The 27,739-nt window shown below is 40.0% G+C and overlaps 1 protein-coding gene across 10 annotated transcripts in view; it reads left to right on the top strand.

Annotated features, from left to right (window-relative positions):
- The window catches only part of ahnak (AHNAK nucleoprotein), a 39,345-nt gene extending 11,830 nt beyond the window's left edge, over positions 1 to 27,515 (top strand). The window contains exons 2-8 of one of the 10 annotated variants that reach the window (XM_052149191.1): positions 1,339 to 1,397; positions 1,663 to 1,819; positions 2,000 to 2,205; positions 5,222 to 9,023; positions 10,077 to 10,427; positions 11,496 to 12,197; positions 12,549 to 27,515. In XM_052149191.1, coding sequence (XP_052005151.1) covers positions 1,663 to 1,819; positions 2,000 to 2,205; positions 5,222 to 9,023; positions 10,077 to 10,427; positions 11,496 to 12,197; positions 12,549 to 26,422 — 19,092 coding nt within the window. In that variant the 5' untranslated portion in view covers positions 1,339 to 1,397 and the 3' untranslated portion in view covers positions 26,423 to 27,515. Of the gene's footprint in view, positions 1 to 1,338; positions 1,398 to 1,662; positions 1,820 to 1,999; positions 2,206 to 5,221; positions 9,375 to 10,076; positions 10,518 to 11,495; positions 12,198 to 12,548 lie in introns of all 10 variants that reach the window. The other 9 variants (XM_052149189.1, XM_052149192.1, XM_052149194.1 and 6 more) reach the window with 9 other exon arrangements.
- The last annotated feature ends 224 nt before the right edge of the window (positions 27,516 to 27,739 follow it).

Raw genomic sequence — 27,739 nt, 5'->3', positions numbered from 1 at the left:
AGTTTGTTGCTCGTATACTTGTGCATCTTCTGCTTTTGGACATCACCATAAACACAGCAGATAACGAACATCTGATCTGCACCAAAATCAATGCATAAAGAATGTAAGAAATGCATGTGGCTGTAATGCTTTCCATGTTGTTGTAACTGTTGTACAACTTATTTTCTTAACGGTTGTGACATCTTCAGCGAATCGATTCAGAGAGATTAAGACTGTGCTCAACAACGCAAAAACCTGTGGCACCTCAATTATAACTGCCCGTGTAAACATACACAATGTTTGTTTGGGAGGAGCAAAGTTTGTCTTTCCTTGCTTTCTTTGCTTGTTTTGAGAATTAAAAGAACTAGAAATTCTTATGGAAACTAGTGAAAAATGCATGTAGGTCTTTTCATATCCAAGAGGTCCTGTGTAATTGCATGGTGAATGTTGTGAGGAGGTGATATATCTGAAACAATGAGCTTTCTGTGTTGAAAGCTGGAATGGCAGGCCCACGTATCAGCTAAATAACTCATGTTAAAAAAATGTAATCAAGCAGAGCCCTACCAGCTCTTTTGTTTATGCATTTTAAGAACACCACATGCTTTCTAGATATTTAGGTATGTTTAATCTACCCATCCCAAGGATACCAGAAGTCCTCTCCAGCATTGTGTACCACCCCCACTGTATAATATTTACTTATGTGTATTTATTGTATTGCCAGTACAAAATGGGCTCCCCAGCTGAGTCTGTTTCCTCTAAAGCTTTCTCTCTCCAGTACATACAAATCTTACGTAGTTATTTCCTTTGTCACCTTTGGCTTGCTCACTGAGGGCTTAAAGGCATGATTTTCTGTGAAGCTGCTTCAGTATGTTCTGTGAAAAACATTATACTTGACTTAATCTGTATACTAAATTGAGCTGAATACATTTAGTGATGATATCTTTTGGATTATTTGCAAAAATGAATGGATATATTTTTTTAATAGTCCCAGAGGAGACATTTTATGCATCAAAAACGACCATACAGTTTCATTCTTTATACTGGGAAAAGCATGGGATAACGTTAGGCTGTTCTTACTTGGACTCGTCTTAAACCACTTCATGCAACTCAATCTTACAAGATGCCTTCCAAGTGGAATTCATTCTTGTTCATTACTTTTTGTTGGAGAGGTTACTGCCATCTAGTGGTAGTCAGCTTGTTCTTCATCTAAAGGCTGACGGATTTCAATAAGATTGAATTTAAATGGTTTTCATTGTATAAACAAATATGCTTATTGTCTCAAATAAACCTTTCTGTGAAAGCTTAATTTGATTTACTCTCTAATTAGTCTCTAATATTCTATTTTCTTTACATTTTAAGGAAAGAACGAGGGCAGACACGGTTCACTCTAGAGGACAGGCTAAGAAACACATTACGAGGTATGTGGAGTTACTTAATAATATAATGTAATAAAATATTTATATGGTTTAGAGTTATGCATTCCAAACATTGACCGTACTGAAAAATAGTTTAGGACTATGTTTTGATTTACTAATGTCATGCAAATACCATCTGCTTAATTTTAACTCATCATTCAGATGGTAGGGAACATATACCTACTATGTTTGATATTGTATTTTAACAGGCATTGCATATTATAATTTATGTATTAGTAAAATCTAAATTCTATAATTTCTTTTAAAGATGGCTGACGAGCAGGATACAAGAGAAGTTCTTTTCTCCCAGTGGATGGGCGCTGATAAACATGGGCTCACCATAGAGCAAACAAATCATGGAGAGATTTTTGTCAAAGAGGTGAAAGAAGAGTCCACTGCTTCTCATACTGGAGAAGTGCATGAAGGTATAAAGTCAAAATGACCCTGCAAATTGCAACTTTAAGATCTGAAAACTTTGAAAATATATATTATTGCATCTAGTTTTACTTGTATAAGTACTAAATAATGTTTGACTTGGACAAACTGGGGGAAAAAAAAGTTTATCTTAATCTCGATCGAACTTTCCATTTACTGCTCTTTCATAGGTGACCAAATTGTGGGGGCCACTATTTACTTTGACAACATGAGCTCAGAGGAAACGTCTGAGCTACTGAAGACTCTGAACCGACATAAGGTTGGGCTGAAATTACAAAACAAGCCTGGAGACAAGTCACCTTGCCGCTCTCCGATGGGGACATTGTCATGGGAAGGACGTGGAGGTTTAGGAGGCTCAAGTTCAGACATTCTCCTGGTAAAATTACCTCAGCATTAATCCTTGTGTTATATGGACCATGTGTATAACTATGTGAACCATAAATCTTAATATTTTCCATTGTTTTCATTCAGCATCCATACTCATGCGAAAGAGCAAAAAATGTCAAATGTATATTTTATTGGTGAACCGATATGGAATTTCTGGGCCTATACAATAAACCAAAGCTTGTATTCGGTTAACGATATCTAATAATTTTTTAAAGTGAAGTGCCTAGCTATTTAGCTAATTAAAATCCACTAACATGATACAAAATACAGTAAGTTGTTTAAAATCTTAACATTTGTTTGCCATACTATAAGTGAATAGTGACTGGTTTGTCAATCTTGGAAAAAGGACAAAAATCAAAACAAGAAAACCCCAGTAAAAATAATAAATACAACTAAATATTCCAATACTTCTGAAGCAATACGATCACATTGTGACATGAACTGAATGAAATTGAGTTATTATTCTCCAATCAGATCATATTATTAATAATGCACTTATAATAAACATGGCAGTTGATAACATCAAACCTCATTGGTTCTTACTGTCTCTTTTCCAAACATGCAACATGACATCATAGTCGTATCGATAACTTTTACTGTGGTTTAATGGTGTTTCTTGGGGGGTCCTTTTTTTGAGTATGATAGACACTATTAATTTATAGTATGGCAAGTAAACCTTGTGAATACTTTTTTTATTTGCACTGTAAAGGGGTAAGGAGGAGGCGAGAACTGGCTTGGCAATATAAATTATAATTTAATAATAAACTGAACCAAAAACACACAAACATAAACACACAGAGCAGCTGCCTGTAATTCTCCCTCGAACTGTCGTCACTGGCTGCCTTTATCCCTCGCATGCCCCCATCAGGCTGATTGGGGACCGGGCGTGCGTTGTTCCAGCCCGGCCCCGCCCTCCTACACTCTACATCTTTTGTGATTCATGTAAGAAAGAAAGTAGTTTTGTGTTAGTGTGCATGTGCAATTCCATTTGTGTATGTACATATGATATCTTCATATAGACAATAGTAGTGTTTTCAGTAATTAAAAATTACATTACCATTTATATCAGGGTGTAGCTTTCATTTAAAAGCAACCAGCTAACATATGTGATGGGCATTCATCGATAATTTGGTATTCACATTTTTAAGCTCATAAAAACAAATACTTGAATATTCTATTATTTTTATGAAGGTAATTAATGAGAAAAAGACTTTGTAACATATTGTTTTTATTCATAAAGTTTGCATCTATTTACATCCAAAACAAGCTTGAATTATATCCTGTGTTTTTTTGTTGAAAACATTTAAACTAGCAATGCGTGAAAACAAAAAAGTACAGAATGAAAACATTTAAGCTCATGCAAAGCTAAGAAAAAGAAACCACTAATAAAGTAGACTGAAGCAATTAACGTACAGGAAGAATATAAATACTCGGCATGAGATATAATATAAACATAATTATATGCAACGTTTTTGTTAAGAAAAATTTGCATATCCACATGCTCCGTAAACTATACTAATTTATAGACACTAGTTTAATTGATGGAATGTCCCTCAGCTAGCATAGTCTTTCTCAGATGCTATGCTTGTTGTTTACAGAAGCATCACAGGGATTACATTGCAACAGGGACGCTGCTTTCTGATGAGTTGCACATATACAGGAGTAAAGAGTACACCGCTTATACAGTACATTTAAACAGGAATCCACCTTTCCCACAATAAGCAACATTATGGCAATATCCTGCTTTTGGTGTCCATTTAAACGTACTGACAGAATGGTTAGCTCAACAAATGTGATCAACTTGTGTCCATACTCAACAGCGCCACCCAGTGCATTCTGTTATAACTCTTTTGTGTGTTCAGGATTTAACATGCATCTCATTCACTGTATGGCCAGCAAAGCAAAATTTAGCAAAATTGTAATAGTATTTTTACTTTTTGAATACTTTGCAATATCATTGCAATATGAATACTCATACAGTATTCGACTACTCGTGCACATCCCTAATATGTGATACTTTATTAATTCTTTAATTGTGTTAGCCTACTTTATGTGTTTTATTTTTGTCCACTCACGGAGTTTGCAATGTGGCATTAGTGTTGATTATTTGTTCTGGGTTTGTTATGTTTCATCTGAATTTTTTTTTGATGTTCGATTGCTTTATCCTGTCTGTTGCTTTAGATCTGCTTTATTGGTGTAATAAAAATGGTAGTAATGCTATTGTGGTGTTTTGGACAAAAATTTCGACCATCTGGTGCGTCTGATTAAAGCGTTCTCTCACTTTCTCTCTCTCTCTACCCCTCCCTCCCTCACTGTGTGAGGAGATAGAGTGAAGCTACATATATCATGTGAAGATGGACAGAATAAAAGCTAACTAGTTTCAATAGTTTTCTTTCAGTTTTTTAATATATCAAAATGTCAGACAACATTTAAAAAATATCATGGATGACTTAAAAAGTGCAAGTCTGGTGAAAGTGCTCTTTTGCTCTCACACAAGCATGCACAGGGAGAAAGTGAGTGAGTGTTTATGCAAGAGAAGCCGCAAATATATTCGCTTAAATGGATAAAATTAAAACTAGCTAGGTATAAGTATTTAACCCCAGTATTGGCCTGATACGCATATTACCAAGTAGTATCGGTGCATCCCTTCTTTAAGGCCACGCTTACATGCTGTATATGTGCACGTGCACATGAATACTGTTTAGGTATTCTGTGTGCATTATAGAAAAACAAAATACAAAAATCAAGGGCACAAACAAATATACAGTAACACATTATCAGTTCAAATGAAATTAATTCCACTTTTGGTAATACATTTTATTTTTCCAGTTATTTGCCACTGATATTTAATGCTTGTAAATTTCAGTATGGTAAGCGTTTCCATATTTTACACATTAAACTTATTTAAAGTTATTAATTTCTCTTTCTTGAATCAACATTTTTTCACATACGTACTGTATTATAATTTGCCTCAGTTTTTTAATTTAATATTTCTCTCACTACAGAGTGGTGATGACGAAGACTATAAGAGAATCTATTCTAAGAAGATTAAACCCAGACTGAAGTCAGAGGATCTTGCTGAGGGTGTTGATGTGCACACAGAACGTCATAGCAGCACAAGCAGTGATGGTTGCACCATCACTACAATTACTCGCCGAATAACTACCTATACTGTGGACATGCCTGGGGGGACTGGCGAGCAAATTGATTACACAAGTCCTGAGTTCAAAATTCAGGCCTCACAGCATGAGCAGTCAGAGGGGGATTCTGCTCAAATCAGATTACCACATGGCAGCCTTATTAGCAGTGCACATGGAGATATAAAAATGGGGGGCATATCTCTTGGAGGACCACATGTCACTGGCTCCTCTATAAAGTACTGTAGCACCGGATCTGTCAAAACAACAAGGGAATCAGATAGGAGTGAGAGAGAGTTTAGAATGAATGTGTCAGACACTGGACTGTCAGAGACAAAAGGACAGGGGGTTAAAGAACATTCTGGAAGGACAGAAACTGCTACAGGCAGTGGTTGTCTCTCTGAAAAAGTAACCATGGGATTAGACAGAGAAGTGGGACATATTTCAGTTTCTCCAGTGGAAATAGATTCAAGTATGATGGGAGGAACTGAGTTTGCTACAGTGCAGGGCCCTGGTTTAGACACTCATGTTTCTGGTTTTTCAATTAGTGGGTGGAGAGGGGACAGTAACATATCTGGTATTGGCAGAGAATCTTTGTCTGTTGCAGTCAAGGATGGGTCTGATGATAAAACCAAATTCTCTAAATGTAGCATAGATGTTCAAGGACCCAAGGTAAATATTAAACACCCTGAAGTTAAAGTTAGTCAGAGCTCTGATTTTGCCGTCCATGATGTGGAAGATAAAGACAAATTACCAAAGGTTGAATCTAGTGGATCAGTTGTTTACAACCTGGAAAGTGGTAGTGGATTCAAGATGCCCCACGTAACATTTGAGACAAACGAAAGTGCTTTAGCAGGTGCTAATCTACCAGTACATTTTAACAATCAAAGTTTTAAAGATGCTGGTAAAAAGAGTTTGGACATAACTGGGAATCAGGGTGTGTCAGTTACAAGAGAAACGACTTCGTTTAATTCAAAGATGAAAGGGGGTACCTCAGAAGACAATGTACCCTCATTTGGAATCAAAGGAAAAAAGGTTCAGGGTCCTGATATTGCAGTAAATCATCCCAATGCTGATGTTGAAATTACCACACGAGACTTGGACATCAAGGGTCCAGAGCTTGACATTAAGGGACCTGAACGAGAAATGAAAGGCTCAAAATTCATATCAATATCTGGTCCAAAGGTTTCGAAGCCTGAGCTGGACATCAACCTCAAAGTGCAAAAACTGAAGGGAGATGCTGATATTTCGGATCTTAAAGTTAAACAAGATATTAAAACACCAAAAGTTGAAATTGAAGGCCCAGACCTTGAGGGCCCTGAGGGAGGTTTAAAGATGCCAAATATCAAAATGTCATCAGATGAGGGTCCTGAAGTGGATGTAAAAATCCCTAAAGCTGATGTTAAGTTAAAGGCTTCAGATATGAATATCAAGGGTCCTGAGCTTGACATTGAAGGACCTGAAGGAAAAATCAAAGGCCCCAAATTCAAGATGCCTTCAATATCTGGTCCAAAGATCTCCATGCCAGATATGGACTTTAATCTGAAAGGGCCAAAACTGAAAGGTGATGTTGACATGTCAGTTCCAAAAATTGAAGGAGACATTAAAGCACCGAAAGTTGAAATTGAAGGCCCAGACCTTGAGGGTCCTGAGGGTGGTTTTAAGATGCCAAAGATCAAAATGCCTTCATTCGGCCTCAAGGGTCCAAAAGTTGAGGGTCCTGATGTGGATGTAAAAATCCCTAAAGCTGATGTTGAGTTAAAGGATCCAGATTTGAATATCAAGGGTCCTGAGCTTGACATTGAAGGACCTGAAGGAAAAATCAAAGGCCCCAAATTCAAGACGCCTTCAATCTCTGGTCCAAAGATCTCCATGCCAGATGTGGACTTTAATCTGAAAGGCCCAAAACTGAAAGGTGATGTTGACATGTCAATACCAAAAATTGAAGGAGATATTAAAGCACCAAAAGTTGAAATTGAAGGCCCAGACCTAGAGGGTCTTGAGGGTGGTTTTAAGATGCCAAAGATCAAAATGCCTTCATTTGGCCTCAAGGGTCCAAAAGTTGAGGGTCCTGATGTGGATGTAAAAATCCCTAAAGCTGATGTTGAGTTAAAGGCTCCAGATGTGAATATCAAGGGTCCTGAGCTTGACATTGAAGGACCTGAAGGAAAAATCAAAGGCCCTAAATTCAAGATGCCTTCAATATCTGGTCCAAAGATCTCCATGCCAGATGTGGACTTCAATCTGAAAGGGCCAAAACCGAAAGGTGATGTTGACATGTCAGTTCCAAAAATTGAAGGAGATATTAAAGCACCAAAAGTTGAAATTGAAGGCCCAGAGCTTGAGGGTCCAGAGGGTGGTTTTAAGATGCCAAAGATCAAAATGCCTTCATTCGGTCTCAAGGGTCCAAAAGTTGAGGGTCCTGATGTGGATGTAAAAATCCCTAAAGCTGATGTTGAGTTAAAGGCTCCAGATGTGAAAATCAAGGGTCCTGAGCTGGATATTGAAGGCCCTGAAGGAAAAATCAAAGGCTCCAAATTCAAGATGCCTTCAATCTCTGGTCCAAAGATCACCATGCCAGATGTGGACTTCAATCTGAAAGGCCCAAAACTGAAAGGTGATGTTGACATGTCAGTTCCAAAAATCGCAGGAGATATTAAAGCACCAAAAGTTGAAATTGAAGGCCCAGACCTTGAGGGTCCTGAGGGTGGGTTTAAGATGCCAAAGATCAAAATGCCTTCATTTGGCCTCAAGGGTCCCAGAGTTGAGGGTACTGATGTGGATGTAAAAATCCCTAAAGCTGATGTTGAGTTAAAGGCTCCAGATGTGAATATCAAGGGTCCTGAGCTGGATATTGAAGGCCCTGAAGGAAAAATCAAAGGCCCCAAATTCAAGATGCCTTCTATCTCTGGTCCAAATATCTCCATGCCAGATGTGGACTTCAATCTGAAAGGGCCAAAACTGAAAGGTGACGTTGACATGTCAATTCCAAAAATTGAAGGAGATATTAAAGCACCAAAAGTTGAAATTGAAGGCCCAGACCTTGAGGGTCTTGAGGGTGGTTTTAAGATGCCAAAGATCAAAATGCCTTCATTTGGCCTCAAAGGTCCAAAAGTTGAGGGTCCTGATGTGGATGTAAAAATCCCTAAAGCTGATTTTGAGTTAAAGGCTCCAGATGTGAATATCAAGGGTCCTGAGCTTGACATTGAAGGACCTGAAGGAAAAATCAAAGGCCCTAAATTCAAGATGCCTTCAATATCTGGTCCAAAGATCTCCATGCCAGATGTGGACTTCAGTCTGAAAGGGCCAAAACTGAAAGGTGACGTTGACATGTCAGTTCCAAAAATCGAAGGAGATATTAAAGCAGCAAAAGTTGAAATTGAAGGCCCAGAGCTTGAGGGTCTTGAGGGTGGTTTTAAGATGCCAAAGATCAAAATGCCTTCATTCGGCCTCAAGGGTCCAAAAGTTGAGGGTCCTGATGTGGATGTAAAAATCCCTAAAGCTGATGTTGAGTTTAAGGCTCCAGATGTGAATATCAAGGGTCCTGAGCTGGACATTGAAGGCCCTGAAGGAAAAATCAAAGGCCCCAAATTCAAGATGCCTTCAATATCTGGTCCAAAGATCTCTATGCCAGATGTGGACTTCAATCTGAAAGGCCCAAAACTGAAAGGTGATGTTGACATGTCAATTCCAAAAACTGAAGGAGATATTAAAGCACCAAAAGTTGAAATTGAAGGCCCAGAGCTTGAGGGTCCTGAGGGTGGTTTTAAGATGCCAAAGATCAAAATGCCGTCATTCGGTCTCAAGGGTCCAAACTTTGAGGGTCCTGATGTGGATGTAAAAATCCCTAAAGCTGATGTTGAGATAAAGGCTCCAGATGTGAATATCAAGGGTTCTGAGCTGGACATTGAAGGCCCTGAAGGAAAAATCAAAGGCACCAAATTCAAGATGCCTTCAATATCTGGTCCAAAGATCTCTATGCCAGATGTGGACTTCAATCTGAAAGGCCCAAAACTGAAAGGTGATGTTGACATGTCAATTCCAAAAACTGAAGGAGATATTAAAGCACCAAAAGTTGAAATTGAAGGCCCAGAGCTTGAGGGTCCTGAGGGTGGTTTTAAGATGCCAAAGATCAAAATGCCGTCATTCGGTCTCAAGGGTCCAAACTTTGAGGGTCCTGATGTGGATGTAAAAATCCCTAAAGCTGATGTTGAGATAAAGGCTCCAGATGTGAATATCAAGGGTCCTGAGCTGGACATTGAAGGCCCTGAAGGAAAAATCAAAGGCCCCAAATTCAAGATGCCTTCAATATCTGGTCCAAAGATCTCTATGCCAGATGTGGACTTCAATCTGAAAGGCCCAAAACTGAAAGGTGATGTTGACATGTCAATTCCAAAAATTGAAGGAGATATTAAAGCACCAAAAGTTGAAATTGAAGGCCCAGACCTTGAGGGTCCTGAGGGTGGGTTTAAGATGCCAAAGATCAAAATGCCTTCATTCGGCCTCAAGGGTACAAAAGTTGAGGGTCCTGATGTAGATGTAAAAATCCCTAAAGCTGATGTTGAGTTAAAGGCTCCAGATGTGAATATCAAGGGTCCTGAGCTGGACATTGAAGGCCCTGAAGGAAAAATCAAAGGCCCCAAATTTAAGATGCCTTCAATATCTGGTCCAAAGATCTCTATGCCAGATGTGGACTTCAGTATGAAAGGCCCAAAACTGAAAGGTGATGTTGACATGTCAGTTCCAAAAATTGAAGGAGATATTAAAGCACCAAAAGTTGAAATTGAAGGCCCAGACATTGAGGGTCCTGAGGGTGGTTTTAAGATGCCAAAGATCAAAATGCCTTCATTTGGCCTCAAGGGTCCAAAAGTTGAGGGACCTGATGTGGATGTAAAAATCCCTAAAGCTGATGTTGATTTAAAGGCTCCAGATGTGAATATCAAGGGTCCTGAGCTGGACATTGAAGGCCCTGAAGGAAAAATCAAAGGCCCCAAATTCAAGATGCCTTCAATATCTGGTCCAAAGATCTCTATGCCAGATGTGGACTTCAATCTGAAAGGCCCAAAACTGAAAGGTGATGTTGACATGTCAATTCCAAAAATTGAAGGAGATATTAAAGCACCAAAAGTTGAAATTGAAGGCCCAGACCTTGAGGGTCCTGAGGGTGGTTTGAAGATGCCAAAGATCAAAATGCCTTCATTTGGCCTCAAGGGTCCAAAAGTTGAGGGTCCTGATGTGGATGTAAAAATCCCTAAAGCTGATGTTGAGTTAAAGGCTCCAGATGTGAATATCAAGGGTCCTGAGCTGGACATTGAAGGCCCTGAAGGAAAACTCAAAGGCCCCAAATTCAAGATGCCTTCAATATCTGGTCCAAAAATCTCTATGCCAGATGTGGACTTCAATCTGAAAGGCCCAAAACTGAAAGGTGATGCTGACATGTCAGTTCCAAAAACTGAAGGAGATATTAAAGCACCAAAAGTTGAAATTGAAGGCCCAGACCTTGAGGGTCCTGAGGGTGGTTTTAAGATGCCAAAGATCAAAATGCCTTCATTTGGCCTCAAGGGTCCAAAAGTTGAGGGTCCTGATGTGGATGTAAAAATCCCTAAAGGTGATGTTGAGTTAAAGACTCCAGATGTGAATATCAAGGGTCCTGAACTGGACATTGAAGGCCCTGAAGGAAAAATCAAAGGCCCCAAATTCAAGATGCCTTCAATATCTGGTCCAAAGATCTCTATGCCAGATGTGGACTTCAATCTGAAAGGCCCAAAACTGAAAGGTGATGTTGACATGTCAGTTCCAAAAATTGAAGGAGATATTAAAGCACCAAAAGTTGAAATTGAAGGCCCAGACCTTGAGGGTCCTGAGGGTGGTTTTAAGATGCCAAAGATTAAAATGCCTTCATTTGGCCTCAAGGGTCCAAATGTTAAGGGTCCAAATGTTGAGGGTCCTGATGTGGATGTAAAAATCCCTAAAGCTGATGTTGAGTTAAAGACTCCAGATGTGAATATCAAGGGTCCTGAGCTGGACATTGAAGGCCCTGAAGGAAAAATCAAAGGCCCCAAATTCAAGATGCCTTCAATATCTGGTCCAAAGATCTCTATGCCAGATGTGGACTTCAATCTGAAAGGCCCAAAACTGAAAGGTGATGTTGACATGTCAATACCAAAAATTGAAGGAGATATTAAAGCACCAAAAGTTGAAATTGAAGGCCCAGAGCTTGAGGGTCCTGAGGGTGGGTTTAAGATGCCAAAGATCAAAATGCCTTCATTTGGCCTCAAGGGTCCAAAAGTTGAGGGTCCTGATGTGGATGTAAAAATCCCTAAAGCTGATGTTGAGTTAAAGACTCCAGATGTGAATATCAAGGGTCCTGAGCTGGACATTGAAGGCCCTGAAGGAAAAATCAAAGGCCCCAAATTCAAGATGCCTTCAATATCTGGTCCAAAGATCTCTATGCCAGATGTGGACTTCAATCTGAAAGGCCCAAAACTGAAAGGTGATGTTGACATGTCAATACCAAAAATTGAAGGAGATATTAAAGCACCAAAAGTTGAAATTGAAGGTCCAGAGCTTGAGGGTCCTGAGGGTGGTTTTAAGATGCCAAAGATCAAAATGCCTTCATTTGGCCTCAAGGGTCCAAAAGTTGAGGGTCCTGATGTGGATGTAAAAATCCCTAAAGCTGATGTTGATTTAAAGGCTCCAGATGTGAATATCAAGGGTATTGAGCTGGACATTGAAGGCCCTGAAGGAAAAATCAAAGGCCCCAAATTCAAGATGCCTTCAATATCTGGTCCAAAGATCTCTATGCCAGATGTGGACTTCAATCTGAAAGGCCCAAAAATGAAAGGTGATGTTGACATGTCAGTTCCAAAAATTGAAGGAGATATTAAAGCACCAAAAGTTGAAATTGAAGGCCCAGACCTTGAGGGTCCTGAGGGTGGTTTTAAGATGCCAAAGATTAAAATGCCTTCATTTGGCCTCAAGGGTCCAAATGTTGAGGGTCCTGATGTGGATGTAAAAATCCCTAAAGCTGATGTTGAGTTAAAGACTCCAGATGTGAATATCAAGGGTCCTGAGCTGGACATTGAAGGCCCTGAAGGAAAAATCAAAGGCCCCAAATTCAAGATGCCTTCAATATCTGGTCCAAAGATCTCTATGCCAGATGTGGACTTCAATCTGAAAGGCCCAAAACTGAAAGGTGATGTTGACATGTCAATACCAAAAATTGAAGGAGATATTAAAGCATCAAAAGTTGAAATTGAAGGTCCAGAGCTTGAGGGTCCTGAGGGTGGTTTTAAGATGCCAAAGATCAAAATGCCTTCATTTGGCCTCAAGGGTCCAAAAGTTGAGGGTCCTGATGTGGATGTAAAAATCCCTAAAGCTGATGTTGAGTTAAAGGCTCCAGATGTGAATATCAAGGGTATTGAGCTGGACATTGAAGGCCCTGAAGGAAAAATCAAAGGCCCCAAATTCAAGATGCCTTCAATATCTGGTCCAAAGATCTCTATGCCAGATGTGGACTTCAATCTGAAAGGCCCAAAACTGAAAGGTGATGTTGACATGTCAGTTCCAAAAATTGAAGGAGATATTAAAGCACCAAAAGTTGAAATTGAAGGCCCAGACCTTGAGGGTCCTGAGGGTGGTTTTAAGATGCCAAAGATCAAAATGCCTTCATTTGGCCTCAAGGGTCCAAAAGTTGAGGGTCCTGATGTGGATGTAAAAATCCCTAAAGCTGATGTTGAGTTAAAGACTCCAGATGTGAATATCAAGGGTCCTGAGCTGGACATTGAAGGCCCTGAAGGAAAAATCAAAGGCCCCAAATTCAAGATGCCTTCAATATCTGGTCCAAAGATCTCTATGCCAGATGTGGACTTTAATCTGAAAGGCCCAAAACTGAAAGGTGATGTTGACATGTCAATACCAAAAATTGAAGGAGATATTAAAGCACCAAAAGTTGAAATTGAAGGTCCAGAGCTTGAGGGTCCTGAGGGTGGTTTTAAGATGCCAAAGATCAAAATGCCTTCATTTGGCCTCAAGGGTCCAAAAGTTGAGGGTCCTGATGTGGATGTAAAAATCCCTAAAGCTGATGTTGAGTTAAAGGCTCCAGATGTGAATATCAAGGGTCCTGAGCTGGACATTGAAGACCCTGAAGGAAAAATCAAAGGCCCCAAATTCAAGATGCCTTCAATATCTGGTCCAAAGATCTCTATGCCAGATGTGGACTTCAATCTGAAAGGCCCAAAACTGAAAGGTGATGTTGACATGTCAGTTCCAAAAATTGAAGGAGATATTAAAGCACCAAAAGTTGAAATTGAAGGCCCAGACCTTGAGGGTCCTGAGGGTGGTTTTAAGATGCCAAAGATCAAAATGCCTTCATTTGGCCTCAAGGGTCCAAAAGTTGAGGGTCCTGATGTGGATGTAAAAATCCCTAAAGCTGATGTTGAGTTAAAGACTCCAGATGTGAATATCAAGGGTCCTGAGCTGGACATTGAAGGCCCTGAAGGAAAAATCAAAGGCCCCAAATTCAAGATGCCTTCAATATCTGGTCCAAAGATCTCTATGCCAGATGTGGACTTCAATCTGAAAGGCCCAAAACTGAAAGGTGATGTTGACATGTCAATACCAAAAATTGAAGGAGATATTAAAGCACCAAAAGTTGAAATTGAAGGTCCAGAGCTTGAGGGTCCTGAGGGTGGTTTTAAGATGCCAAAGATCAAAATGCCTTCATTTGGCCTCAAGGGTCCAAAAGTTGAGGGTCCTGATGTGGATGTAAAAATCCCTAAAGCTGATGTTGAGTTAAAGGCTCCAGATGTGAATATCAAGGGTCCTGAGCTGGACATTGAAGACCCTGAAGGAAAAATCAAAGGCCCCAAATTCAAGATGCCTTCAATATCTGGTCCAAAGATCTCTATGCCAGATGTGGACTTCAATCTGAAAGGCCCAAAACTGAAAGGTGATGTTGACATGTCAGTTCCAAAAATTGAAGGAGATATTAAAGCACCAAAAGTTGAAATTGAAGGCCCAGACATTGAGGGTCCTGAGGGTGGTTTTAAGATGCCAAAGATCAAAATGCCTTCATTTGGCCTCAAGGGTCCAAAAGTTGAGGGTCCTGATGTGGATGTAAAAATCCCTAAAGCTGATGTTGAGTTAAAGGCTCCAGATGTGAATATCAAGGGTCCTGAGTTGGACATTGAAGGCCCTGAAGGAAAAATCAAAGGCCCCAAATTCAAGATGCCTTCAATATCTGGTCCAAATATCTCCATGCCAGATGTTGACTTCAATCTGAAAGGCCCAAAACTGAAAGGTGATGTTGACATGTCACTTCCAAAAATTGAAGGAGATATTAAAGCACCAAAAGTTGAAATTGAAGGCCCAGACCTTCATGGTCATGAGGGTGGTTTTAAGATGCCAAAGTTCAAAATGCCGTCATTCGGCCTCAAGGGTCCAAAAGTTGAGGGTCCTGATGTGGATGTAAAAATCCCTAAAGCTGATGTTGAGTTAAAGTCTCCAGATGTGAATATCAAGGGTCCTGAGCTAGACATTGAAGGACCTGAAGGAAAAATCAAGGGCCCCAAATTCAAGATGCCATCTGTGTCTGGTCCGAAATTCTCCATGCCAGATGTGGACTTCAATCTGAAAGGGCCAAAACTGAAAGGTGATGTTGACATGTCAGTTCCAAAAATTGAAGGAGATATTAAAGCACCAAAAGTTGAAATTGAAGGCCCAGACCTTGAGGGTCATGAAGCTGGTTTTAAGATGCCAAAGTTCAAAATGCCATCATTTGGCCTCAAGGGTCCAAAAGTTGAGGGCCCTGACATGGACGTAAAAATCCCTAAAGCTAATGTTGAGTTAAAGTCTCCAGATGTGAATATCAAGGGTCCTGAGCTTGACATTGAAGGACCTGAGGGAAAAATCAAGGGTACCAAATTCAAGATGCCTTCACTCTCTGGTCCGAATATCTCCATGCCAGATGTTGACTTCAATCTGAAAGGACCAAAACTGAAAGGTGATGTTGACATGTCACTTCCAAAAATTGAAGGAGATATTAAAGCACCAAAAGTTGAAATTGAAGGCCCAGACCTTGAGGGTCCGGAGGGTGGTTTTAAGATGCCAAAGTTCAAAATGCCGTCATTCGGCCTCAAGGGTCCAAAAGTTGAAGGTCCTGATATGGATGTAAAAATCCCTAAAGCTGATGTTGAGTTAAAGTCTCCAGATGTAAATATCAAGGGTCCTGAGCTGGACATTGAAGGACCTGAAGGAAAAATCAAAGGCCCCAAATTCAAGATGCCATCAGTGTCTGGTCCTAAATTCTCCATGCCAGATGTGGACTTCAATCTGAAAGGCCCAAAACTGAAAGGTGATGTTGACATGTCACTTCCAAAAATTGAAGGAGATATTAAAGCACCAAAAGTTGAATTTGAAGGCCCAGAGGTTGAGGGTCCTGAGGGGGGGTTTAAAATGCCAAAGATCAAAATGCCCTCGTTCGGTCTCAAGGGTCCAAATGTTGAGGGTCCTGATGTAGACATAAAAATCCCTAAAGCTGATGTTGAGTTAAAGGCTCCAGATGTGAATATCAAGGGTCCTAAGCTTGACATTGAAGGCCCTGAAGGAAAAATCAAGGGTTCCAAATTCAAGATGCCTTCAATCTCTGGTCCGAATATCTCCATGCCGGATATGGACTTCAATCTGAAAGGACCAAAACTGAAAGGTGATGTTGACGTCTCGGTTCCAAAAGTGGAAGGAGATATTAAAGCACCAAACGTTAAAATTGAAGGCCCAGACCTTGAGGGCCCTGAGGGTGGTTTTAAAATGCCAAAGTTCAAAATGCCATCATTCGGCCTCAAGGGTCCAAAAGTTGAGGGGCCTGACGTGGATGTAAAAATACCTAAAGCTGATTTTGAGGTAGAAGCACCAGATTTAGAAATCAAGGGCCCTGATTTAGACATTGAAGGACCTGAAGGAAAAATCAAGGGCCCGAAATTCAAGATGCCAACAGTCTCTGGTCCTAAAGTCTCCATGCCAGATGTGGACTTCAATCTGAAAGGCCCAAAGCTTAAAGGTGATGTTGACATGTCACTTCCAAAAATTGAAGGAGATATTAAAGCACCAAAAGTTGAAATTGAAGGCCCAGACCTTGAGGGTCCTGAGGGTGGTTTTAAGATGCCAAAGTTCAAAATGCCATCATTCGGCCTCAAGGGTCCAAAAGTTGAGGGTCCTGATGTGGACGTAAAAATCCCTAAAGCTGATGTTGAGTTAAAGTCTCCAGATGTGAATATCAAGGGTCCTGAGCTTGACATTGAAGGACCTGAAGGAAAAATCAAGGGCCCCAAATTCAAGATGCCATCAGTGTCTGGTCCGAAATTCTCCATGCCAGATATGGACTTCAATCTGAAAGGCCCAAAACTGAAAGGTGATATTGACATGTCACTTCCAAAAATTGAAGGAGATATTAAAGCACCAAAAGTTGAAATTGAAGGCCCAGACCTTGAGGGTCCTGAGGGTGGTTTCAAGATGCCAAAGATAAAAATGCCCTCGTTCGGCCTCAAGGGTCCAAAAGTTGATGGGCCTGACGTGGATGTAAAAATTCCTGAAGCTGATGTTGACTTAAAGACTCCAGATTTGAATATCAAGGGTCCTGAGTTTGACATTGAAGGACCTGAAGGAAACATCAAGGGCCCCAAATTGAAGATGCCAACAGTCTCTGGTCCAAAATTCTCCATGCCAGATGTGGACTTCAATCTGAAAGGCCCAAAACTGAAAGGTGATGTTGACATGTCACTTCCAAAAATTGAAGGAGATATTAAAGCACCAAAAGTTGAATTTGAAGGCCCAGACCTTGAGGGTCCTGAGGGTGGTTTTAAGATGCCAAAGATCAAAATGCCCTCTTTCGGCCTCAAGGGTCCAAAAGTTGAGGGGCCTGACATTGATGTAAAAATTCCTAAAGCTGATGTTGAGTTAAAGGCTCCAGATGTGAATATCAAGGGTCCTGAGCTTGACATTGAAGGACCTGAGGGAAAAATCAAGGGTCCCAAATTCAAGATGCCAACAGTCTCTGGTCCGAAATTCTCCATGCCAGATGTGGACTTCAATCTGAAAGGCCCAAAACTGAAAGGTGATGTTGACATGTCACTTCCAAAAATTGAAGGAGATATTAAAGCACCAAAAGTTGATATTGAAGGCCCAGACCTAGAGGGTCCTGAGGGTGGTTTTAAGATGCCAAAGATCAAAATGCCCTCTTTCGGCCTCAAGGGTCCAAAAGTTGAGGGGCCTGACGTGGATGTAAAAATTCCTAAAGCTGATGTTGAGTTAAAGGCTCCAGATGTGAATATCAAGGGTCCTGAGCTTGACATTGAAGGACCTGAGGGAAAAATCAAGGGTCCCAAATTCAAGATGCCTTCAATCTCTGGTCCGAATATCTCCATGCCGGATGTGGACTTCAATCTGAAAGGGCCAAAACTGAAAGATGATGTTGAAGGAGATATTAAAGTACCAAAGGTTAAAATTGAAGGCCCAGACCTTGAGGGTCCTGAGGGTGGTTTTAAAATGCCAAAGTTCAAAATGCCATCATTTGGACTCAAGGGTCAAAAGGTTGAGGGTCCTGACATAGACATAAATATCCCTGAAGCTGATTTTGAGGTAAAGGCACCAAAGGTTGATTTAAAGGCTCCAGAGCTTGACATTGAAGGACCTGATGGAAAAATCAAGGGCCCCAAATTCAAGATGCCTACAATCTCTGGTCCAAATATCTCCATGCCAGATGTGGACTTCAATCTGAAAGGGCCAAAACTGAAAAGTGATGTTGACATGTCACTTCCAAAAGTGGAAGGAGATATTAAAGCACCAAAGGTTAAAATTGAAGGCCCAGACCTCGAGGGCCCTGAGGGTGGATTTAAAATGCCAAAGTTCAAAATGCCATCATTCGGCCTCAAGGGTCCAAAAGTTGAGGGTCCTGATGTGGATGTAAAAATCCCTAAAGCTGATTTTGAGGTAGAATCACCAGATTTTGATATCAAGGGTCCTCATCTTGATATCGAAGGACCTGAAGGAAAAATCAAGGGCCCCAAATTAAAGATGCCTACAATCTCTGGTCCAAATATTTCCATGCCAGATGTGGACTTCAATCTGAAAGGGCCAAAACTGAAAGGTGATGTTGAAGGAGATATTAAAGCACCAAAGGTTAAAATTGAAGGCCCAGACCTTGAGGGTCCTGAGGGTGGTTTTAAAATGCCAAAGTTCAAAATGCCATCATTTGGACTCAAGGGTCCAAAAGTTGAGGGTCCTGACATAGACATAAATATCCCTAAAGCTGATTTTGAGGTAAAGACACCAAATGTTGATTTCAAGGCTCCAGAGCTTGACATTGAAGGACCTGGTGGAAAAATCAAGGGCCCCAAATTCAAGATGCCTACAATCTCTGGACCAAATATCTCCATGCCAGATGTGGACTTCAATCTGAAAGGGCCAAAACTGAAAGGTGATGTTGACATGTCAGTTCCAAAAATGGAAGGAGATATTAAAGCACCAAAGGTTAAAATTGAAGGCCCAGACCTCGAGGGCCCTGAGGGTGGATTTAAAATGCCAAAGTTCAAAATGCCATCATTTGGCCTCAAGGGTCCAAAAGTTGAGGGTCCTGACATAGACATAAATATCCCTAAAACTGATTTTGAGGTAAAGACACCAAATGTTGATTTCAAGGCTCCAGAGCTTGACATTGAAGGACCTGATGGAAAAATCAAGGGCCCCAAATTCAAGATGCCTACAATCTCTGGACCAAATATCTCCATGCCAGATGTGGACTTCAATCTGAAAGGGCCAAAACTGAAAGGTGATGTTGACATGTCACTTCCAAAAGTGGAAGGAGATATTAAAGCACCAAAGGTTAAAATTGAAGGCCCAGACCTCGAGGGCCCTGAGGGTGGATTTAAAATGCCAAAGTTCAAAATGCCGTCATTTGGCCTCAAGGGTCCAAAAGTTGAGGGCCCTGACATAGACATAAATATCCCTAAAGCTGATTTTGAGGTAAAGACACCAAATGTTGATTTCAAGGCTCCAGAGCTTGACATTGAAGGACCTGATGGAAAAATCAAGGGCCCCAAATTCAAGATGCCTACAATCTCTGGACCAAATATCTCCATGCCAGATGTGGACTTCAATCTGAAAGGGCCAAAACTGAAAGGTGACGTTGACATGTCACTTCCAAAAGTGGAAGGAGATATTAAAGCACCAAAGGTTAAAATTGAAGGCCCAGACCTCGAGGGCCCTGAGGGTGGATTTAAAATGCCAAAAATCAAAATACCATCATTCGGCCTCAAGGGTCCAAAAGTTGAGGGGCCTGATGTTGATGTAAATATCCCTAAAGCTGATTTTGAGGTAAAGACACCAAATGTTGATTTCAAGGCTCCAGATCTTGACATTGAAGGACCTGATGGAAAAATCAAGGGCCCCAAATTCAAGATGCCTACAATCTCTGGACCAAATATCTCCATGCCAGATGTGGACTTCAATCTGAAAGGGCCAAAACTGAAAGGTGACGTTGACATGTCAGTTCCAAAAGTGGAAGGAGATATTAAAGCACCAAAGGTTAAAATTGAAGGCCCAGACCTCGAGGGCCCTGAGGGTGGATTTAAAATGCCAAAGTTCAAAATGCCTTCATTCGGCCTCAAGGGTCCAAATGTTGATGGTCCTGACATAGACATAAATATCCCTAAAGCTGATTTTGAGTTAAAGACACCAAATGTTGATTTCAAGGCTCCAGAGCTTGACATTGAAGGACCTGATGGAAAAATCAAGGGCCCCAAATTCAAGATGCCTACAATCTCTGGACCAAATATCTCCATGCCAGATGTGGACTTCAATCTGAAAGGGCCAAAACTGAAAGGTGACGTTGACATGTCAGTTCCAAAAGTGGAAGGAGATATTAAAGCACCAAAGGTTAAAATTGAAGGCCCAGACCTCGAGGGCCCTGAGGGTGGATTTAAAATGCCAAAAATCAAAATGCCATCATTCGGCCTCAAGGGTCCAAAAGTTGAGGGGCCTGATGTTGATGTAAAAATCCCTAAAGCTGATTTTGAGGTTGAATCACCAGATTTAGATATCAAGGGTCCTGAGCTTGATATTGAAGGACCTGAAGGAAAAATAAAGGGCCCCAAATTCAAGATGCCTTCAATCTCTGGTCCAAAGATCTCCATGCCGGATATGGACTTCAATCTGAAAGGTCCGAAACTGAAAGGTGATGTGTCAGTTCCAAAAGTGGAAGGAGATATTGAAACGCCAAAGTTTGAAATTGAAGGCCCAGACCTTGAAGGTCCTGAGGGTGGTTTTAAAATGCCAAAGATCAAAAAGCCCTCATTCGGACTCAAGGGTCCAAATGTTGATGGTCCTGACATGGACGTAAAAATTCCTAAAGCTGATTTTGAGGTAAAGGCACCAAATGTTGATTTCAAGGCTCCAGAGCTTGATATTGAAGGACCAGAAGGAAAAAGCAAGGGCCACAAATTCAAAATGCCATCAATCTCTGGTCCAAAGTTCTCCATGCCAGATGTGGATTTTAATTTGAAAGGGCCAAAATTGAAAGGTGATATGGATTTGACAGTTCCAAAGATTGAAGGAGATATTAAAGCACCAAAGTTTGAAATTGAAGGCCCAGACCTTGAGGGTCCTGATGTTGGTTTTAAGATGCCAAAGATCAAAATGCCCTCATTTGGAATGAAGGGTCCAAAATTAGAGGGTGCTGACATTGATGTTAATCTCCCCAAAACTGAAATGACAATTAACTCACCGGATATGGATATCAAGGGTCCAGAACTTGGCCTAGAGGGACCTGAAGGAAATATCAAGGGCCCAAAATTCAAGATGCCATCAATCTCTGGTCCTAAATTTTCCATGCCAGATGTGGATATCAACCTTAAAGCACCTAATCTTAAAGGGGATTTTAGTCTTGTGGGTCCCGATTTAAAAGGCGTTGATATTAAATCTTCAAATGTAGACATTGAAAGCCCCAATTTTGAATTGGATGTTCCAGAGGCAAGTGTAAAGAAAAACAAATTCAAAATGCCCAAGTTTGGATTTAGAGGGCCAAAGATTGAAGCCCCTGATGTTGACGTCTCAGCACCTAATTTCAAAGCAAAAGGATCCAAGTTTAAATTGGCATCAACATCTGGTCCAAATGTTTCCCTACCTGATGTAGACCTCAACTTAAAGGGACCAAAAGTCAAAACTGGAGTCAGTGTGGAGGGTGAGGTCAATGTACCTAAAATGGAAGTTGATACTCCAACAGTTGAAGGCAAAAGTCTAGAGGGAGGGTTTAAGATGCCAAAATTTAAAATGCCAAAATTTGGATTTAAGTCACCCAAAGGAAATATGCCTAATATTGATGTTAGTGTACCTGCCAGTGATGTCAGTATAAAATCCCCAGACATAGACATCAACTCTCCTAATCTTGAAATTGAGGGACCTGAGGGAAAAATCAAAGGTCCCAAGTTCAAAATGCCTTCTTTATCTGGTCCAAAAATCTCTATGCCAGATGTAGATTTTAACCTAAAAAGTCCAAAAGTCAAGGGTGATATGGATGTTTCTGGATTGAACATTGAAGGAGGCATAAAGACTCCAAAAGTCAATATTGAAGGTCCTGATGTTAATCTAGAGGGCCTTGAAGGTGGTTTAAAGATGCCTAAAATCAAAATGCCATCATTAGGATTGAAGGACATTAAAGGTGATGGGCCAAAGGTTGACATTAACCTTCCAAAAGCTGATGTGGACATAAAGGGACCTGAATTTGATATCAGAATGCCGGATCTTGACATTGAAGGACCAGAGGGAAAAATCAAAGGTTCCAAGTTCAAAATGCCTTCAATATCTGGTCCAAAGATCTCTATGCCAGATGTTAACCTAAATCTTAAAGGCCCCAAAGTCAAGGGTGATTGGGACGTTTCTATACCAAAGTTGGAAGGTGACATTAAGGCTCCAAATGTAGACATTGAAGGTCCTGATGTTAACATAGAGGGTCCTGAAGGTGGCCTCAAGATGCCGAAAATAAAAATGCCATCATTTGGACTCAAGGGTCCTAAAGTTGAGGGTTCAGATGTTGAAGTAAATCTGCCGAAAGCTGATGTTGACATTAAAGGACCTGAATTTGACATCAAAGTGCCTGATCTTGACATTGAGGGACCAGAGGGAAAAATCAAGGGTCCCAAGTTCAAAATGCCTTCCATATCTGGTCCAAATATCTCTATGCCAGATGTAAATCTGAATCTTAAAGGCCCCAAAGTCAAAGGTGATATGGATGTTGCTGTACCAAAGATACAAGGTGACATTAAGGCTCCAAAAGTTGACATTGAAGGTCCTGATGTAAATATGGAGGGTCCTGAAGGAGGCTTCAAGATGCCTAAAATCAAAATGCCATCATTTGGACTCAAGGGTCCTAAAGGTGAGGGCCCAGACTTTGATGTAAACCTGCCAAAAGCTGATGTTGACATCAAAGGACCTGAATTTGACATCAACATACCTGATCTTGACATTGAGGGACCAGAGGGAAAAATCAAAGGTTCCAAGTTCAAAATGCCTTCAATATCTGGTCCAAAGATCTCTATGCCAGATGTTAACCTAAATCTTAAAGGTCCCAAAGTCAAGGGTGATATGGATGTTGCTGTACCAAAGATTGAAGGTGACATTAAGGCTCCAAAAGTAGACATTGAAGGTCTTGATGTAAATATGGAGGGTCCTGAAGAAGGCTTCAAGATGCCTAAAATCAAAATGCCATCATTTGGACTCAAGGGTCCTAAAGTTGAGGGCCCAGACTTTGATGTAAACCTGCCAAAAGCTGATGTTGACATCAAAGGACCTGAATTTGACATCAACATACCTGATCTTGACATTGAGGGACCAGAGGGAAAAATCAAAGGTTCCAAGTTCAAAATGCCTTCAATATCTGGTCCAAAGATCTCTATGCCAGATGTTAACCTAAATCTTAAAGGTCCCAAAGTCAAGGGTGATATGGATGTTGCTGTACCAAAGATTGAAGGTGACATTAAGGCTCCAAAAGTAGACATTGAAGGTCTTGATGTAAATATGGAGGGTCCTGAAGGAGGCTTCAAGATGCCTAAAATCAAAATGCCATCATTTGGACTCAAGGGTCCTAAAGTTGAGGGCCCAGACTTTGATGTAAACCTGCCAAAAGCTGATGTTGACATCAAAGGACCTGAATTTGATATCAAAATACCTGATCTTGACATTGAGGGACCAGAGGGAAAAATAAAAGGTTCCAAGTTCAAAATGCCTTCAATATCTGGTCCAAAGATCTCTATGCCAGATGTTAACCTAAATCTTAAAGGTCCCAAAGTCAAGAGTGATATGGATGTTGCTGTACCAAAGATTGAAGGTGACATTAAGGCTCCAAAAGTAGACATTGAAGGTCTTGATGTAAATATGGAAGGTCCTGAAGGAGGCTTCAAGATGCCTAAAATCAAAATGCCATCATTTGGACTCAAGGGTCCTAAAGTTGAGGGCCCAGACTTTGATGTAAACATGCCAAAAGCTGATGTTGACATCAAAGGACCTGAATTTGACATCAAAATACCTGATCTTGACATTGAGGGACCAGAGGGAAAAATCAAAGGTTCCAAGTTCAAAATGCCTTCAGTATCTGGTCCAAAGGTCTCTATGCCAGATGTTAACCTAAATCTTAAAGGTCCCAAAGTCAAGGGTGATATGGATGTTGCTGTACCAAAGATTGAAGGTGACATTAAGGCTCCAAAAGTAGAAGTTGAAGGTCATGATGTAAATATGGAGGGTCCTGAAGGAGGCTTCAAGATGCCTAAAATCAAAATGCCATCATTTGGACTCAAGGGTCCTAAAGTTGAGGGCCCAGACTTTGATGTAAACCTGCCAAAAGCTGATGTTGACATCAAAGGATCTGAATTTGACATCAAAATACCTGATCTTGACATTGAGGGACCAGAGGGAAAAATCAAAGGTTCCAAGTTCAAAATGCCTTCAATATCTGGTCCAAAGATCTCTATGCCAGATGTTAACCTAAATCTTAAAGGTCCCAAAATCAAGGGTGATATGGATGTTGCTGTTCCAAAGATTGAAGGTGACATTAAGGCTCCAAAAGTAGACGTTGAAGGTCCTAATGTCAACATTGAGGGCCCAGAAGCTGGCTTGAAGATGCCTAAACTTACAGTGCCATCATTTGGACTCAAGGGTTCTAAGGTGGAGGGTCCAGAGGTTGATGTAAATTTGCCAAAGGCCGATGTTGACATCAAAGGACCTGAAATTGACATAGAAACTCTTGATCTTGACTTTGAGAAACCGGAGGGCAGTTTAAAATCTGTTAAGTTCCCAAAATTCAAAGGTCCCAGCTTTGGAATAAAGCCTTCAGGTGGTAGTCTTTCAATACCTGAAAAACATATGGAGGGAAGCTTTAATGTCAAAAGCCCTGATGTTAACATAAGCGGACCAGATGCAAACATCAAAGTGCAAAAACCAAAAAAATCTAAATTTAATTTTGGAGGAAAGAGCCCAAAATTTGACACCGATATTCCTGATGCTAGTGGTAGCTTAGATGGGACGGACTTGAGTGTAGATGTGAAAGGAAAGAAGGGTAAATTCAAAGTAGCTAAAGTAAAAGGGAAGTCAAAGACTTTTGGTGTTGATATGAACACCGAAAATTTCAATTTGGAGACAAGTGAACCTGACTCACAATTGAAGTCAACCAAAGTAAAGAAACCTCGTTTTGGAAAACTTTATTTCCCTGATGTGGAATTGGACATCAAATCTCCAAAAGTTAAAGGTAGTTCTTCAGTGTCTGGAACTATTAAATCATCTGATGTTGATTTGCCATCTGCAAGCCTTAAAACAGATATTCATGGTGTTGATATTCAGACTCCAGATACTAGTTTGGAGAGCCCCGATATCAAAGCAAAAGGGGGAAAAATCAAAATGCCAAAATTTAGTATCTCAGGATCTAAAATAAAAACTCCTGATTTGGATGTTAGAGGCATAACGGTAGATACACCAGAAAAGAGTGTCAGCTTGCATGCCCCAGATGTCAGTATGGGGGGATCCGATATTAATGGCAAGGGTAGTTCTAAAGTTGATGTTGAAGGAAGAATACAGGATGTTGAGTTGACAATGCCATCTGTTAATGTCCATGGAGGTGCCTTAGATGCTGATTTAAATCTCACTAAACAAAAGGCTCTAAAAGGGAACATTGAAATGCCACACTTAAATATAGGACAACAGGGAGAGGTTACAGGTGGGTTTGGAATAAGATCAGATGAATCAGTATCTGGTGTGATGGAGTACCAAGAAGGTAATGTAACATTTCCTAAAATCAAAGTACCAAAGTTTGGTGTTGCATTGCCTAAAGTGGAAGGAAGAGAGATGGGAGTAGGTGTAGGTTCAGGAGAATTGGCTAGTAGTAGTAGAGTTAGTTCCCAGAGTCTGGAAATGCACAATACAGATGTGAAAAGTAGTGGTGGAAAAGTGAAAGTCAAGATGACAAAGCTGTTTGGCAAATCTAAATCAAAAGGTGGCAGTGAAGCTGATCTTGCTGTTCAGGGAGAAGACACTGATGTTACCATTAAAGGTGGTGCAAATGTATCTAAAGAGTTGAGTCTTAGTCATGGGGAATTGGCAAGTAGCAAGATGGCAGTACAAGGAAGTTCTGGATTTAAAGTTTCACCAAAAAGTAAATCTGCCTCCCTTGATTTCTTCAAAAAATCACGACATCACTCATCCTCAATGAGTGATGAAGGAGGTTTATCTTCTCCTGTTTCTACTACAGGGCACTTACAGGCAGAGGGTGGCAAAATTTCACTAGATGCTGGAGAAACAAAGGTTAAAGACAAAAAAGGAAAGAAGTTTGCCACAATTGGAGGTTTTGGCTCAAAAAGTAAGGGTTCATATGAAGTGACACTTGGAGATGAAAGTGAGACTAGGACTGAGGCTGCTGGTGGAGTTGCTCTGCCTTTAAAGAAGTCCAGAATGTCATCATCCTCTAGCAGTGATAGTGGTTCAAGAGGAAGTTTTCGGTTACCGCAACTTGAAATAGCAGTTTCACCTAAGAAATAATAATTTTTCACTCTATCTATGCAAAGTTCATTTACATAATTTAGTTTAAATCTAGACAGTCTCATGTAAATATGTAGTTCATTTAAACAATAGTGCACGGTCATACAGACTTCTGTGATTTTTCAGTTCCCCGAAATGTTCTTTACAGGCATTGATGTCAAGTTTTTTTTTTTTTTTTTTTTATCACAATTTACCTGTAAATAAGATGAATCTGTATTGTAATTTTACATTTTTACTTTTTGTAGATATCCACAAAGAATCCAGTCCAACAATTAGTTAAATTAAATTAAAATTAAAAGCTAATCTAGCTAAAGTCTAGCTTTGCATTTTCATCTGATAAATTGTTATATTTTGTACCTGTTGAAAGTTTTTGGGAAATGGTTAAGTGTTTGAAATATTCTAAAGATTGTCTGGACACATTTACACTCAGCAAGAGGAATGCTTTTAGTTACATTTGAAAGGATGTTATGACTTTAAAGCTTCAGTTATATAAACAGTGGTTATCTTATTAACTCACCACAGTTAAATAACTAATTTCAATAGAGATAGACCAGATAGCATTAATAAGCACATTGTTTTTAAAGGACTGTACAAACTGTAAATAAATGGCTTCAAATTAGATGGGATGACATAACTTTGTCCAAATAATACCACAGTTCAAATAGTCTATTGTAATGGATTTTACACAGAGATCATAATCTTCTAATGTATTTATATCTAAAACTGTCTTTTTCAATTGACTAATTAAATGAGAACCTCTTAAAAATACACCAAGGAGCAGCTGGCAAAGCTGTGACTTGCTATGATTTAAATGGTTTCTAAGGCTTTTTTCCCCCCTTATACTTATGTCTTACACGTTTGAATCTCTCTCTTTCTCTTAATAATTTCAGTTTGACATATTGTGCTGTAATGTGGTGATATAACTACAGGAATGCAATGCCAGTTAAATAGAAAATTTAAAAAAGGCATAAAATGTTCATTGCTTGTGTAAATAATGGGACATTTAGACTGCAAAGTTTTTGACTTTTTAAATGTTTTTCCCACCTTGTGTCAGTTGAAAATCAATTAATAAAGTTTTCAGTTATCATTACAATTGTGTGTTAAATGTAATGCATTTATATTATAGCAGTGTACATTTTCTGTACATTACATATATATATATATATTTTTTTTTTTTTTTTTTTTTTTCACTTTTGCTTGCATTACTTAAACGTTTTAGTAACTTGTATAAAATAATCTGCTAAATGTATAACATTTGAAAGTTTCTTCTAAACTTCAACTTCCAAATTTCTTCAATAATATAACTGAACCAATAGT

This window comes from Xyrauchen texanus, chromosome 19 (genome assembly GCF_025860055.1).
Source record: "Xyrauchen texanus isolate HMW12.3.18 chromosome 19, RBS_HiC_50CHRs, whole genome shotgun sequence".
NCBI lineage: Eukaryota > Metazoa > Chordata > Actinopteri > Cypriniformes > Catostomidae > Xyrauchen > Xyrauchen texanus.
Note: the sequence above shows the minus strand (reverse complement) of the source record. Positions and strands in the feature narration are given on the sequence as shown.